At 43.3% G+C, this 17,688-nt stretch overlaps 1 protein-coding gene across 2 annotated transcripts in view; it reads right to left on the reverse strand.

Annotated features, from left to right (window-relative positions):
- The window catches only part of FAM193A (family with sequence similarity 193 member A), a 69,402-nt gene extending 53,381 nt beyond the window's left edge, over positions 1 to 16,021 (reverse strand). For both annotated transcript variants that reach the window (XM_054172172.1, XM_054172169.1), the window contains exon 1: positions 15,530 to 16,021. In XM_054172172.1, the coding sequence (XP_054028147.1) occupies positions 15,530 to 15,802 (273 nt within the window). In that variant the 5' untranslated portion in view covers positions 15,803 to 16,021. The remainder of the gene's footprint in view (positions 1 to 15,529) is intronic.
- Positions 16,022 to 17,688: the final 1,667 nt, after the last annotated feature.

Below are 17,688 nucleotides of genomic sequence, written 5' to 3' on the forward strand. Positions count from 1 at the left end.
CTTATGTTCATCCCCAACACTGTGAAAAAGAAACAGGATTCCAAGGGGCATCACACTGTTTTCAAGAGATGCTGGAAAGTATTAGTGCTGCTTCACAGCCCTCTGGAGGAGACCTCATTTGGTCAAGCACCTTCCAGAAAAGACTAACTCGAACAGACATGGTGACAGTCAGCCAGGGTCATGAGCAAAAGGCCTGGTTCGTTTAGCCTAGCAAAGCAATGAAGTTCTCTCTGGGAATACACTGGGGGTGGACAAAAAGCAGGAATTAAACTGAGGTCAGGGAAAGCAGAGTAAAATGCCCTGGAAAACATTCAAAGTGAACTCTATCAGTCACAGCATGAAGGATGTGAGGCAGAATTGAAGATGGGGATTGTGAAGATCAACTTCCAGTGAAGGTGAAGGAGTTCATGCAAGGTATTTTTTGGTATACTTCCAGATAGGCTGTACCAAAAAAACCTGCCCAGGTCCCCCTACAGTTTTATCATCACTCACAACAAAAAGCTTTCCAGTAGCCCAACTGTATTTGCAACTCAGCTGTAATATTTGAGTTGCCTTTGTCTTCCATGTGGTGGTTGTTTTTTTTTTTCAATCCTATTTGCAGCAGGGGAGATGAAGGAAAATTTGCCTGCAGTAGTTTTTCTAAGGCTTTTAGATACCTTTTAGCAACACATTAAAAATAAAAAGCAGAACAAATTAGTCCTTTAGCTTTTATGTAAAGGTATGGACAATTTGCAAGATAAATCAAACTTGAAAACCTGAAGCAATTAAACCCAAATTTAATAGTAAGCCATAAGGGGAGAAGGAGATTGTCTTTTATAGGTTGAGGTATAGCAATTAATTATATTTAAAGAGTTTTCTGCACAACATTAAATGCTATTCCCTAGCTGACAAGAGAAACAGCAGCAGATACACGAAATTACAGAACTGATTTAAGCAAAGACAAGCTTAGACTGGAGTGAAAGAGTTGGCTTGGTAAAACCCAGATATGCAGCCACCAAGAACCCAGGCTCTCTAAGGGAAAAAGGGAGGAAAAGAGACTGTTTGAATTAAACACATCACAAATTCTTTAAGAGCACATATCCCATGTGCTCTACTTCCCTTCTTTGTAGCCAAATATGACACAGCAGAACAGAGCCAATCCGCCTCCTACCAGGATTCTGCCTTTCCTGCACTAAAAAAAAAACATTCAATGTTTTTCCAGTCACATGTGCCAAAAAAATCCCCAAATAAAGACCAAAAGCTAATAATGAAGATGATTCAAGCATTTCTCTTCCCTGATACAATGGCCAAAAGTGTTCTGAGCAGGTAGTTAAAAGGCTCCCAAATTCTCTCAGCTAGCCCTGACAGGTCACAACCATGCATGAACATTTTTTTCCCCCCTAGTAGAACGTTGTTAGAGATTTAATCTGTTATTTACATTTCAATACTGAACAGTAACATGCAAAATGGATAGGATTATGCAAAACAAAAATAAGTGCCAGCACTTTTCTATGAACAGTAGGAAGCATTCATCCAAAGGCAAGCAGAAGATGTGCAAGACACTGAGGAATCAATTACTTGACTGTGTAGCTTCACCGATACAACTGTAGATAATCTACTCCAAAAATTATGTTGCAAGAAAATGACCTCACCTGGTAACTGCTGAAGTGTTAAACATCCCTACTCTAGACAGCACAATCACACCAAATAAAGAGTGAAGAAAAACATGGGACTTCCTGTTACAAGGAGATAGTAAGAGCCCAGACACCTACTGGTAACAGAATACATCAGAACACTAGCAAGAGTTCAAGGAACTGTTTTAAAACATAGAAACTGTTCCTTCAGATGTAGCCAACAAGAAGTGGCTGACAAACATTAAGACAGTTCAATTCCAGGTGAACCATCAAGTCCATGGTTACTGAACAGGGAAAAAAAGAACAGCAAGAGATGGATGTAACACCACTAACCAACAGCTCACAGAAGGCAAGTCTAAGGCAAGGAAGAGCAAATTCTGAAGCGACACAATAGATACAAACGAATTTGAGAAAGCCAAGCACAGCAAGAGACTAAACAACATAGCAAGAATAGTGACTCAGAAAAAGCACAAAGAAGGGGAAAAACAACCCTAACAGTGGCAAGACAATAGAGGGGACAAAATCAAAAAGGCTAAAGGCACAAAATGAAATTGTCGTGAAACAGCTTGAGGCTACTAAGAAATCATTCTACCAGTACTAGTACTACGAGAATTTGCCCATTACTGAATGAAGAGGGAAAACCAGACTAATGAAGAATAAGTCCTCTAAAGAGGATCAACTACAAGCAAGTGACTAGCACAATTAGCACAAATAAATGGGTAAAAATATCCACCCAGAGTCAGCCTATTATTGGAAATAGCCATACTTACATTCTTCTTCCAAGTCAGCTAGATCTGATAACATTCAACCAAGTTGCTCAGGAAATCCTCTGAGCCATCTAAAAATCAATAATCCTGTCTTTCAAAACTCATGGAGGATGCCTGAGAAGTCAGAAGCTCAGAAAAAGGTGACCTATACAAATCCTTTAAAGTGAGTAAATGATCTTAGCCCCTAAAAAAAATAAATTTTGTATATATATATATTTCAATAAAATCACACAACACATCCCCCCCAAAAAACAACCAAGGGAGAGAAAAAGGTTGGTGAAAGGCAGGAATAGCTGAGCAGTAATATTAGCTTGTCTTCAGTTCCCAGGAAATTTAGTCAAACATATTCAAACAAGTCTTTATAAGAGCTTAGATAAGGGGAGGAGGAAGAACCACCTTGGTTGTGTCAAAACCATGCCACATCAAACCAGTACAACTTTCTTCCATGACAGAGTTACACAGGAGAGAAAGAATAAATGTCATTATTTCCCTGATTAATGTTTGTGACACACTCAATTACTGTGACTTTCCTGCTGCCAAACTTTAAAAGGAAGATCTTCAGAGAACTACCAAGGATTTCCCAGGGGGCATAGGTGACTATATGCAGAAGAGGAGTCAACAAGGTCAGACTGTTGGAAAAAAGATAATGCTACCTTGGGATGGATAGCTTATGTGACACATGACCTAATCCTTCCACCTAATACTGCTCTGGTAAGTCTCACAGAGACAAGTGCAACTCATTCTGAACACAGGTCTTCAACCCAGACAGGAACAGCTGGAGAAAAGCCACAAGAGAACTGCCACCACATGTAGACAGTAATGCCTGCCAGGAAAGGCTGAAAGAACTGGGGACACCAAGCTTACAGATCAGAATACTGAGCGGTGAAGGTGTCAGTTCTCTGTATCCACAGCAAAGAATACCAAATGAAATGTCTGAATTGCAACAAGGAAGATTTTCTATGCTGTACAAAATTAATAGCAACATCTTTAAAGACAAAGGCTGCATGGTGAGGTGGTGAAGTCTCCATCAACTAGGTCATTTTAAGAGGTGGTCAGACAAACAAGTGACAGCAGTGTAGTCAGTGCTGTTTCCACTAGCCAGAAGATGGATAAATGAATGAGACAATGGATGGAATGAAACTTCAAGATAAGATTTTACAGCACTCAATAAGAGATTCTTCAGCAGTACATTCAACTCTGGTATCGAACTTAAGGACATGGTATAAGAAGTACAGAAGGAGTCAAAGAGCCAGAGCACACATTCTGGATAATTGAGAGTCTGGCGAGTTCTGCTTGGGAAAAAAATTGAGGTGTAATCCTGTTAAGAGTAAACAAGTACCTTCACAAGAATAAAACACATAGTTCTAACGGGCTCCCAAGAACAACAAACAAAAACCCAAAACAACAATACCAAACCCCAAAATCAAGGTCTATTCAGCAAGGCTACCTTTGTAACAGAATGAAATGGAAGTGTTGCAGTCAGGCTGTAACAAAGCTTTTTTTGCACAGAGTAAGCAGCTATTTCGACCCAGCAGCAAGTCTGGCTACTTGGCTAGCATGAGATTTGAAAGGTAAAGAAAGCACAGTTTAACTGGCATGGTTATGAGCAGCACTCTAAAAGACGGTTGCTTAGATTTATTTCTACTTCCTAGAGAGCGATTACACACACACAAAATAAGCAAACATCAAAAACAAATCCCCCACAAAAACCCAAGCACCAACTCAAACCTTAACGAAAATGGTTTTTCATCTAAACGATCCACCTTTTACACTGTATCAAGGTAGATAACTACCAGTACTGTTGTTTGTTCATGTTAGAAGAAAGTGAAAAGCTCTGTAATCAGCAGAGCCTACCCAAGACAATTCACAAAGGGAGAAAGCATGGCCACAAAGACCAGCTTCCCTGGTGGCCACCCAGCCCCTGACACCCTGCTGCGCTCAGACTGCCTCCTCACCAGCTAGCCAGTGCATGTCCTCTCATGATGTACAATTAGAAGTGTGATTAGGAAGATGAAAAAAAATCGTCTAAGTAAAAGAAGAAACGCACATAGTAGCAGTGGGACACACAGAGCCACCCTTTCTGCCTTTCTCACCATTATTTCCTGGGCTTACAGTGGAGTTGTAAGCCTCTCCAGTATAATTTCCTTCCAAGCAGGCCAGCTGGATGAGGATGTCTGACCATAAAGAGCACTGGCTGTGCAAAAAGAGGAGCTACAGTCATCCTCCCTGCTCACTAGTGCCAATCAAGTTTTGCTCAAAAGGAAAGGCATAATCACAACAACATATTGGAGAAGCAGACACAACAGGTGCCAGAAAGACACCTTCCTCCAGTGATCCTCTCATGGTTTAATGAAAGGGATTCGTGCTCCACTAAAACCCCTTAAGCAGAGACACATACAAAAGAAATAATAATCAGACATAACACCTCCCTGGCCACGTACTAAAACTTATTAATAGATAATTCCTATGCTTATCCAAACTCTCTCATGTCAGTCAGACCATCTACAAAATACCCAGGTTAGTGAAAAAATATTGAGACAAGGACAGCAGCAATTTATTAGTCAAACAAAGCCTTAGAAGTATCAATAAAGGCAGACTCCATTGCATCCTTTTTTTTTGGTGTGTTTTCTGCTAACCATGAGTTAATACAAACACTAAAAAAGCCCACTTTGCATGCAACTTCAAAAAGCTAAATTACCCAGAGTATACAAAAGAATATATTTGTGGCAGAAGTGCCAGAGATAGGACAATGCAAGCAAAATAAAACAGTGAAGACAAACTTCCTGCTATAAAATAAAAAAGGAAATACATGAGTCAAAGAAACCATAGAAAATTCTTCTCTCATCAGAAGTAGTCATTTTTAATGTGAGAAAACAATTGAAATGTAAAAATGCAATTATTTGGGGGTGATTTTTTAGTATTAAGGCAAGACCTCAAACATCCTCATGTTTTAACATTGCACACTGTGTATCAGCCATTTCACCAAACAAAGACTTCAAGGAAAAAGCTAATGATAGGGATGCTGACAGTCCCAGGATATTAACAGAGTTGGGAGAAGCTTTTGTGAATGGATGGTTTAGTGTCTTCAGTATAGTGAAGGTCTAACACGGGTAGGATCCTCTAGACTTTCACAAGGAACAGGCACAGGCCACCACAGACTTTTGCAGCTCAGCTGTGAAACCATCAGGAATGCCCAATGGACTGAGGGGAGGAGCTCATCTCACCAACAGCTAATATTCTTAGGGGCAACCTGCTGGCTTCAGAATTTGTTTCAGAACTGGCTTTGCATTCAGACAAGCTCTCATTTCTGTGTCCTCAGTCAAAAGACACAAAGGTGAGCACACATCAAATACCTCTGTTTGGAAGCTGTACTTATATTAAGCCATAAATTCCCACAGGCCATTACTAGTAATGTTTTAACATACTCCTGGGGACATCCTCCTAAACACAGGTTTTGATTAAAAATGAAAACATATCTTCAGAATTACTTGAAATACTGACAGCAGAATATTCCTCTTCATTCTTACTATGAAGACATAAGATATAGTCATCAAGTTTAAAAAAAAAGCATGCAGCAAGCAGTCAAAATAATATTCCAAGTGTGCCTGATGGAGTCTCCCCACAACTCAGAAAACCATGAAGCTAGGTCACCAATGACAGTGCTTCTGAAAACATTAAATAATAATTAATATTTAACTTAGTTACTATGGAATGCTCCTCAGTACAAAGTTCCTCCTCCTACATAAAGCTTCAAATTTATAGCTGGTGGAGAGCACTGCACAAGTATGGCAGCCTGTTTGCTGGACCGGAAGAAAACAAAACACCACCACTTCTTTTTTTTTCCCCCCTATTGAAAGCATAAGAATCTTTCTTTAAAGCATGAAAATCGTGGAATTTTAATTTTGTCCACTTGTATTCCTGTGGTTCAGACTCTTAGCCAGTTACGACCCTGAATAAAAACCCCAGTCAGCTCCACGCTGCTGCTGCAAGCTGTCTCAAATCACAGCAGACATCAGTACAATTCCCTGCAGACTCCCTGAAAAGAAGCAGAGAATGACAGTAGAGCAGAGACAGATCTTCTGAGTAGCCAGGAAAAAGAAGTAAAGATAACATGAAGATGATCACACAGATAAAACTGCAAAGTTTCTTCTGACAGTAAAGGAGTGTTCTCTCTCTTGATGAGTGACAAAATAAAACCTTCATTCATCTCAAGCCTATTTCAGTGAAGATTTGGGTTTCAACTCCACATCATCTACAGCCACAGAGATAAGTTATGGCCATTAAAATAAAGTGGTGACAAACTTCTAGTGAACCTCAGCTAAACCACTAACTTGCCATCTGTTGTGGCAGCAGCTTATTGAAGATAAGCAGCATTATGGCAATTAAGAAATCTTTTGGTCATTAACTCCACACCAATTAAACACTACAGGCTTGCAAAACTGTACTGTGGCTCACAACTGCTTTTTAAGGCAAATTTCTGTTCCATGTGACTGGTTTCACTATGAGACCCCAAGTAGCAAAGAACCTTCAAACATTTACTCAGGCACTTATTTCTCTTATCAGCAATCCTCACACATATGTTTTCTCCCAACTCAACACCACATACATGCACACACACAAAATATTTACTTCATTCCTACACTTCCACAGCAACATCATCAGTCCCCATTCAGCAATGCCATGGTATAGCTTGGGTACATTCACACACACATTCTCACTACCATATCACAGTATCACTAAGGTTGGAAGAGACCTCAAAGATCATCGAGTCCAACCTGTCACCACAGACCTCATGACTAGACCATGGCACCAAGTGCCACGTCCAATCCCCTCTTGAACACCTCCAGGGATGGTGACTCCACCACCTCCCTGGGCAGCACATTCCAATGACAAATGATTCTCTTGGTGAAGAACTATCTGTCCACAAAAGTCTCTCTGGGCTTGTGACAGCAGTGTTAGCCAAATCCAAAGCCTCACAGTCACCTCTGTGAAATACTCAACTATAGGGTTTATAAGGTCATAGAATTTGAAAGAGGTTCCATAACTTCTGGCAACAGTCAAACTAACCAAAGTCTGCCTAAGAAGAGAGTTTATGTGAAGGTATTTTTACATCACAGTTTGTTGCAGATCATTGGAACAAAACAGTATTAGAAAACAGATGAACTACTCTTCTGCACAATTGAGTGGTAGCCCCACCTTCCAAGCCTTGGAAGAGTTTTGCTCTGAGTGCTAAAGCTGCCATTTCTGCATAGAAGGAAAAACCCAAACAACAACAAATCACAAAGCCAGAGAAAAAGCTTTCAAAAAATCATCTTAGTTCAAAAGCAAAAATATAGAAGAAATCCAAAAGTCTGCAGTGCCCACAGTGAGTGCAGGGACTCCAAACACATCACCATACAGCTGTTTGCACTGGTTCTCTCTCTTTGAAAAGAGGCTCAAAGAGAAGAAGCCAGAGTCAGGGTGCATTCAAGGGGTGGCAGGGAGCATTCAAGCTCGGCACCCCTGCCTAAAGAAACTGCTTTTGTTTGTGAGGAGCTGTCACTGATGCAGGCTGACAGCACAAAGCTTAAAGCAGAACAAGAATCAAGGTGGAGCCTCCCAGCCCTCTGCAGAACATGATGTGTAGGTTATTTGTAACACAGTTCCCAACAAATCTCAGTACCCCACACAATGTGATACAGCCTAATAAAGAATTACAGTGATTTTAAAGAGTTGTGGCTTGCATTAATAGACTTCTTCCAGGAACAGAACTGCCAGCCTTTCCTTTCCCTCACCTTACAGTGCTAATATAATTAAGTTTTAGAGGTCACTGAAGAGAGACACTCAGAATCTGTGAAGGACATGACCAAAACTTATTAGTTCAATTTAAAAACCAAAAATGATTCCATAATGTGAGGCTCACAGCCGCTGTGTTCAGAAGTCTTTCATGAACTCACTTGCCCACTTCAAAAGGCAAAGCGTGTTTCCTGCAACATCAATAATGCTTGGTCTTTTACACAACTCATCTCCTCCATCATTCAAGAACAAAGAAAAGGACATTTGCATCTTTCACCCTTCCAAAGACCCCATTCTCATTCTCCAACTACAGATCTCCCTTATTTTACCAGATCTCTAACTGCCAGTTGTTTCTTCTGACAAACCGGGAAAACAAAAGCAAACCAAAGCAGACCACTCCCTGAGACAGCACAGTTTTGGTACAGAGTACACCCAGGGGCTGCTTCAGGATCTTCTTCAGATTAAAACGTAGTTGGCAACTACTCAGCTTTGCAGCTCAAGAGTTGGTGATGGGACAGAAAGTATGTCAGATGGACATGGCCACACACCTGAGTTATGAACTAGTCTGGCAGGAGCCAGACAGCGATACTAAGTTGACCAGGGAGACAGACTACTACCATGAATCCAGGTCATTTATTAGCTTAGATGACCAGTTTTATGTGAAAGCTGGCTCAAACTCGCTCAGAAGATGCATGGTCCTAAGGCAACATGCCACATGCATTTTGGCCCCTTCCCAATAGCTTTGGTTTCCTCCTTATAAATGTGCAAAAATTCTTTCAGAGGAAAGAAGTTCAGCAGGGGGTCACTCACCTCAACTCTTCTGAGCTCCATTTTTGACTTCCTTTCTTTTCAGAAAGGAAGAAGCCATAAGGGTCTAGACAAGCGTAGGTTAAGCATGGTCTCCTACTGAGATTTTTCACATTCTTCAACTCTGGGCACCCATCTTGCACCAAAGCCTCTCAAGGCTTCCCTGAACGAAGAGTGGAGAGTTAGCCACTCTACAGAGTGATGCAGACCAGGAGTGCCTCCCCCAGAATTCAGTATGTTCTACCATTACTAGGAATTTCGAGATGACAAGAACTGCATTTGTAGCTTGTGCAACACAAAGTTGATAATTTGAGAGTATGGTTAAAGTTCACACTCCAAGAATGTTTCTCTCTGGCACTAGCACCTCTCCAACCAGAAAAACTTTAGTCTGAAAGCCTCAAACAAGCTTGCAGGCAACCCCATTAAATTATTCCCCCTAAAATCCACTTTGTATAACAGTACTCTAACTTCTGCACTACTAAAGCAATTGTACCTTCCACGTCCAAAACCAAACAAACCAAGAAGGCAATACATAGAAAAGAACTAAAGAAGAAAAACTACTTCAGGAAAATCCCTCTGTTGTTAGACCTATCTTTAATGCTCTTGCTGGTGTGTTTCCTCACACACCTAGGAGGTCAAGGTTGCCTTGAATTTCACAGTATAAAATGAAGTAATTCTCATGTTGAAAAAATAATGGCATTTTTATTTTACTGCAGTCAGACAGGGTTCACTTGGGGCAGTTCCCATAATAACATTAATAGTGGGATCATAAATGTCATTAAATGTCATTTTCCCAGTTGAACTCTTCATTTGTAGCACAAGAAATTTGAGACTTGCCAGTTAAGGTATTAGTAGAGAAAGGGAACTGAACTGCAGCGTTCTTCTATCAATTTAAGTCAAATTTTTCCTTCTGCTTAATAATGCTAGGAAAATGTCACATGTGGAATAGCCTCTCAAAACAGAGCAGTCCAAAGCTATGTTACTGGATATTAAAATACAAAAGCTGTATGAAATGAAAATGTAGGAATTGCTTTCATTCTCTTGATATATGACCTTCTTTCTACCAGTGAGGGAGCCCCAACAAACAAATCTTCTCCGATTACCCAGATCCATATAAACCTGGAACGCTGCCTAGCACATCCATGAAGCCTGGTACATCCTAAGCAAATCACATTTACTTCCCCATTTTTTTCTTGTAACAGCTTCTACACAACCTATCTCCAGCAGACCTGTATTTGTTCAGCACCACCCTTGCTACACACACACATCAGGGACTGAAGATTAGTCCTGCAGGTGCCAAATGCCACCAAATCGAATTTCTACATCCATTCAGCCCTCCTTGCCAGAAGGGAGTATGTCTGGATCCCTTCCATACACAGTTTTTAAAGAAGAAAGGATCTGAGAGGTACTCTCAAGATGAGATACCACTTGTCATGCAGACATGAATGTGTTCTCAAATACCTAAATGAAGCTTCAGGTACTGCTTGGGATCAAAAAGATTGCAGGACAAGAACCCTGAATATTCTCATCAGCATGCATCTGCTGCAGAACTCACTCTTCACATTAATCTAGTTCCAAATTAAACCAACAAAGTTTTATTGTGACAGTTAGGAAACAAAAGTTTGGAGGGGAATGAAGTCACTGTGTTTTTCAGAATATAAGATCCCTCTCCCTCAACCTCTCTCAAATATTTTGCAATACAGCAAAGGGGAAAAAAAAAGAAATAATCCTTTGCCTTAAGGCCCAGAATCACTGTCTCGCAATGAAGCCATAAGAGGACGCTTCACTAGCACAGATTAGATACCACTGAACCAGGTGCCATCGTTTTTAGACATGCTTTCAACATGTTTCATTTAACAACTCACAACCAATTTTTCTCATTATCAATTGGCTATGATCTAGCAAGTGCAGGAGGTGGGGGGAAACGGAGTGCTCAAGGGTTGGATACACGTCAAGGTCATGAGCACACACGGGCACACACTTTGCAGGAGCAGCACCGCAAGATCTGAAGGAAACATTTAATAGGTGTGTCTGTGGTCTGGATCTATTAGCTGAAAAATGCCTTAACTGATCACGGGAAGAAGCTAGGAAGGAGCTATTAATGTGAATGTTATGCAACCATTAAGCTTGTTTGAAACTTTGAAATGCTCCAGTTAGATTCATTTAAGTCACAATAGAGGCTCTTTCTAAATTAGCAAGTTAACTGAACCATACCACCCAAAACCAATCCTCATAGTTTCATCCCATTCTGTTCCATCTCCTCCTATTAAAGAAACAAGCAGAGCATAAGCTCTTCGGGGTACGGACCGCACGTCTGTTTCAAAAACCAGAGGGACTGCATTTCGTCAGAGGAACAACCTACCAGACTGTCAAAAACACTTGCCTTTCATCAAATCAGTGTTACGAGTGTTCAGAAGTACCTGCTCTCTCAGCCTGAAGAGGTTATTATTTTTCATTGGAATTTATCCGAGTTTACCTGAGCTTTGACAACAATGGGCCAAAATAAGTTCGCTTAGAGAGAGCAGGAAGTCCTCCATAAAAGCACAAAAGCGAGCTACTTGCTGAACTACTGAGTTCCTGACAGCGCTCTTTTGTATACCATTTCTTTTGAATGTTTCAATCGTGGGGGGGAGGGGAAGAGAGAAAAGGAAAAATCTCAAACAACAAATCAAGCACAGATATGAGTAAAATGCAATGAACTACAAAGCTGCTGAAATTTTGGGGCTAGAAGGTGGCAGTATGTCTGCTATGTACAGATCTCTGCTTAAAAAGTAGTATTTCAGAATAAAGGAATACTCAAGTACTTTCTGAAACAGCTCTCAGATGGAAGATTTCATGTTACTACCACTTGACAGACAAAACACTTTGAAAAATGCAAGTGACAGAACTGTAAAATGGCTACTAAATGATTCCCCTGTAACAAAAACTACTGCTGCAGCTGAGCAGCCACTGACACATAACTCTTCACTCCAAAGTACCTGAACATACTAAGGAGCAGCCTATTTCACTGCACCCTATCTATGCCTTAAGCAGTGGCTGATAATCAAATGCAGCTCATAGCATCAATAATCCAACCATCAGTCAAAAATGTACAGGATCAAATTATGAAGACCTGATGCAATGCATTACAGAACTTAAAACCCTCAAAACAACAGAAAGCAAGATCTAACTCTTCACATAGATACATTAAGCTTCACAAGATCTATATTCTGTTTACAAATTATGACTCTTCACAATACTGTTCTAAATAGTTCTGTAAGGGAAAAAAAATGTAACTCCTAGGAAAGTCCTGCAGTAAATGACTTTGTTTCTAATTTCAGTTAGTGTCAACACTGTTACAGGTTTCCAACACTGAGGTACTGAAACACTGCCAAAGCATCCTTAAATTTCAGGATCATTCTGAAAGGTCTGAGAGTCTTAGAGAGGATGAATTTGGATGTTATACAGCCTGAGCATGAGGCTGAAGAGCTTCCAGGAAGATTCCATTAGGAGTTGCCCACTTGCATCCCTGAACAAGACTTAGCACGTACTCTAATGAAGAATTCAGCCTACAATCTTAAAAACCCCTCCAGATAAGATGTCTAAAAACCTCAATTAAAATGTAGTCGTTGGCTCTAACACACTTAGCTAGAATTTCCATACTGACACACGTGCTTTTAGCTTCAACCATAACCAGAGCCATTTTAAACCTCTGTCCAACCTGTTTCATAAAGCATCTTCAAAGTATACCTCATTCTGAATAATTATGACACACAAGGGCAGGATCATTCCTTAAACATCTTGATTCACTCTGTATTTTAAATGAACTTGGGGAGAAGCATCTAACAGAACATCAGTAGAGGGACGTGCCCACCACATTCAGAATGGATGCCCTATAAACAGCGAAGTGCTGAAAGCTGGAACCAGACAGCATGCTGACAAGTATAAAACATTATGCTGTGCAGCAAATACTGAAGTCTAGGGGGTGTTGTATTTTCTATATTTTCAGAGATTAAAAATTCAAGTCTGTCCTGCGCAGAACCGGCTGATGATTTCTCTTACCTTCTACTGAGAGCTCTGTGTATGATGATAGTAAAACAACTCTGGGTACTACTTTACAGCTACTAATGTGTTGCTTGCACTTGATCCAGCCAAAACAAATATTGCACCCAATTCAGAAGTGATCAGTCACATAAAACACACAGTTTTCTTTCTCAACTTCATCCAGAAACAACACATGCTTGTCTTCCACTCAAAGAACGAAGTCTTGTTTTGGCCATGTACCCTTAACTAGCAAATTATTAACCATCAAGGAGATCACATTTTCATTTAAGTAATAGGCAATGATGATTTAAGATTTTATCTTTGCTTTCATGCTCGAAACAAGATTATCAGTTAACTTTTTAAACACTGGCAACTTCCATGTGTCACCACCATTGGAAAGGCATTGAAAATGGCAAGCATAAGTCACTGAAATGAGTACGGAAGAAGCAACGCTAACTTGAAAGAAATACTGGAGAGCATAAGCACTTATCTTTCTGAAGCTGAGCACATGGATTTATCTGTCCTTAAAGTCTAATTTCAACATGCTTATTGTTTGATTAAATATGGTCTGTGTTACAGGTTTATTCTAGCTGATTCTAACTGATTGAGTACACTTCTTAATTCCCCACTTGTCCACCAGTCCTTAGAACCACTTGTACCACCCTTTTAGGTGAAATGGAGGTATTTGACCACTTGCATACACATCTAAGAGTACAAGCAAAAAAAAGACCAATTCAAGCAAAGCTACAAATGCATTCAGAATTACACCTTTTGCATACTGGGAAGAGCATGAATAATGTATCAGCACATGTAATGCACTGAAGGATTTCCCCAGGAATTTAGTGCTGAAATACTGCATTTCCTTCTGAAGGTACAACTTCCCAAGTGAAGACTCCTGAAGACTGAGAGGTTTTATTAAGAACTACCTAGCCTGTAACAAAAAGAACATGAGGTAGGATGACCAGCAGGGATGCTGTCTTTTCAAGGTAGGTTTCAGGAAGACTCGATACAGTGTGACTAGGTTGAAAACAAAGTCCCAGACTACAGGCAAAATCCAAACACCAAAGTATTTGGGATAGTGGAGGCGCCACTACTTTAATCACATCAACATCCCATTCTGCATGTCACTCCACTGCTTTTTTTGTTTCTCTCAGCATTATCATGTTTATTCCAACAATACCTAAGAATCTGTGCCTGGAAGAGCTTGCAATCCAAGATGTAAAACAAAATGAGATTCATTTTCCTGATAGATATTGAACTTGAGTTTAGTGCTGACTTGCAAAGTTACAACTAAAATCTTGCACACCTCTTCACCATTAAGCACATCATTCCTCTGGATATCTAAATCACCCAAGAGTACCAAAAGGAAATGATGCCTGAACTAAGGGTCAGATTAGAACAGACCTACCAAAAAGGTTAATCTAAAACACTGTGGATTTGGGGTGAACAAATGTGAGAGTATAGCAAAGCAAATTTTAAAGAGGGGTGTGGGGAAAAAAGTTAATTTACAATCATCAGCTTGCTGGCTGCCCAAGCACAAAGTTACAAAGACAACAACAATCACCACCCCACCATTTGTCACTCCATGGTATTTCAGACACCCTAGATAACAAAAGATATTTTTTCTGTTTCCCCCTTACACGTACAAGTCTATGATAGAGAGGGAGGAAACAAAACAAGCTGTATGATATGTATATGGAAGTCTGAAGAGGCTGTCAGCAGGAAATGCTTTTGTAAATGATACCTAAATACAAGCTTTGTGTAGGTAAGTTACACTACAAATTTGAGGTAACCTTTATGAGAGAAAGGGACACAAACTTATTTACTCTCTGGACCTTGAACCAGTAGCCTACCTGTCTGAAGGCCTAATCCTTGAGTAATTTTTCATGGGGGGAAAAAAAAATCAATTAAACCACACAATCTGCTCCAAATAAATTTCACCACATTGTAATGAAGCAAATCTACATTATTCTGAGGCACCAGAGTGCAAACCACAGCTCAAACTACAATGAACCTCCTATGCTTGAATCTCTCATGCAGAAGTTGTCTACTGCTAAAAGGACTCCAATATTAATGGGGGGGGGAAATACACAAAGGGGTATTTTTTGCCTTTTTCAGGCCTGCCCACCTATTTCTTACAGCTCCTCCATTAAGGTGGGGTAAAAGTCCGAAGACCCCCGAGGATGGGGACCCTGGAGCCGGCAGCTGCCGGGATTTCAAGAGAATCCCCAGGGTGATATGGCCCCGAGCAGCCTGCGCTGCCCTTCCCCCACAAAGGGTGGGGAGCCGGGGACACTGCCCAGCCCCACAGCTCCGCCACGCAGGGCAGCGCCGAGGCCCCCCGCCGCTGCGAGGGGCCCAGCATTCGCATCCCCCCGCCCCGCTAAGGCCTCGGGGCCCGCACCCTCCGAGAAGGGCAGGAGGGGAGGGCGGATGGCGCAACGGCAGCCCCCCGGCTCCCAGCGCCGCCCGCCCGGGTGGGTGTGTGCCGGGCCCGCCGCAGCGGGATGTCATCGCCGCCCGCCTTCCCAGTCCCCTCCTCACCTCGCCGTGTCCCGCCGCGGCACCGCCGCCGCCCAGAGCTCCGTTGCCGGCGGCTGTCGCCGGCGCTGTCAGCAGGCCGCCCACCGCGTTCGGCGAGGCGGCCGCCGCCTGGGTCGCAGCCCGCAAAGGGGCCGCTCCCGCCGCCGCCCCGGCCTTGCCCAGGCCGCCGGCGCCGCCGCCGCCGCTGGGTCCCGGCCCGCCGGTGCTGCTGAGGCCGCCGCCCCGCTTGTTCTTCCGGCGCTTGGCTCCGCGCTTGGCGTCGGCCGGACTCATCGTGCCTGACACCCGGGCAAGGGAGGAGGGTGCGGGGTGGGGGGGGAGGGAAGGAGAAGGAAGGGAAGGGAAGCGGGGCCGCCGCAAGCGCCCGGGCACGGAGGGAACGGGTAGGGCCGGGGCACGAGTCACCCCGGGCGCCGAGGAGCAGAGCGCACCGACTGTCACGGCAACGGGGACTCCCTCGGCCCCAGCGCCGCTGACCAGAGTTACCGTCCAATATGGCGGACACAAGGGGAAAGTGATCCCCCTTTACGTCGGGGGGCTCCCCCTTGTGCTGACGGGAACCCGCCCCGCGGGGTACGCTGGGATACGTAGTTCCCGCTCCGTGGCACAACCCCCGACTCTTGCGGCTAGCGGACTACAACTCCCAGCGTGCACTGCGAAACCCGCCTAGGAGCGACCGGTGAGCTCATCCGTCCTCGCGGTTCGCACTGGGGGTTGTAGTCCCCGTAGCCGCCGTTAGCCCCGCCGGTCAACGTTAACACCCCGGTCAAGGGACTACACCGCCGCCTTGGAGCCGGCGAGCGTCACGTGATGCGCCTTAAAGGGGCCGCAGAGCCCGGTTGCTCCCCCAGAGGTAAGCTGAGGCGCCGGGGACCAACTTCGCTCAGAGGGGCGGCCGGGTGGGGCCCACCGCGGAAGGCGCCGCAGCCCACCCGCCCCTCTGAGAGAACACAGTTCTTGGATGTGGGAATGCCTTCCCCAAACCCAGGGCCAGGCAGGTCAAAAATGGAGGTTACAGCCTGATGGCTGAGGGCCCTAGTCTGCCCTGAAGTGCCCCGAGGCTTTTGCCCGTGAGGCCAGTGGACTTCACCCTCAGGGCTCTTCACACCTGAGGTGGCATCCTCTGGGCTAGGCCAAAGTGCTATCAGAGACAATCATAAAGTCATTAAGGTTGGAAGAGACCTCTAAGATTCATTGAGTCCAACCATCAACCCAACACCACCATGCCCACTAAACCATGACCCAAAATGCCACATCTACATGCTTTTTGAGGGTGACCCCAGCATTTCCCTGGGCAGCCTGTTCCGATGCTTGACCACTCATTCACAGAATCACAGAATGGTAGGGGTTGGAAGGGACCTCTGAAGATCATCCAGTCCACCCCCGACCTGCTAAAGGAGAGTAACCCATAGCAGGTTTCCCAGGATTGCAATGTCCAGGCAGGTTTGGAATGTCTCTAGAGAAGGAGACTCCATAACCTCTCTGAGCAGTCTGGTCCAGTGCCCTGTCACCCTCAAGGTAAAAAAGTTTTTCCTAATATCTAACCTAAACTTCCCCTGGCACAAACAGGTATGGGACAGGCTGCCCAGAGAGCTTGTGGAGACTCCATCCCTGGAGGCACTGAAAACCTGCCTGGATGTATTGTGCAGTTTGCTTTGGGTGATCCTGCTCTAGCAGGGTGGTTGGACTCAATGTTCTTCAGAAGTCCCTTCCAAACCCCACCATTCTGTGATTCTGTCAAACCACAGCAGAAAGGCTACTCCTGCCATTGCCACTATCTCCATTGTTTCTCCTGGTTGGTCTCCACAGCACACAGCCACACATGCAGGAAAGATGAAATGCTGCAGCACTGGGCTTTGACATGACCGGACCATGTCATGTAAAAATAGTAGACTTGAGCAGATTGAGCCTGGTGACAATGTATGGCACTATAAAATCTTACTGCAGCATTAAAATTTTGATGGTGTTGCATGGTAGTGATGGTGGGTTCAGGGCAGCAATGCATTTGGTGTTCATCCACTAATGACCATACATGTGTAAAAGGTCATGGAAAAGACAACTCAGGATTTTAGGCTGGATGTTAGGAAGAAGTTTTTCATAGAAAGAGTGATTGGCCATTGGAATGTGCTGTCCAGGGAGGTGGTGGAGTCACCACTACT

The sequence above is a fragment of the Dryobates pubescens genome, chromosome 23 (assembly GCF_014839835.1).
Source record: "Dryobates pubescens isolate bDryPub1 chromosome 23, bDryPub1.pri, whole genome shotgun sequence".
Taxonomy (NCBI): Eukaryota; Metazoa; Chordata; class Aves; order Piciformes; family Picidae; genus Dryobates; species Dryobates pubescens.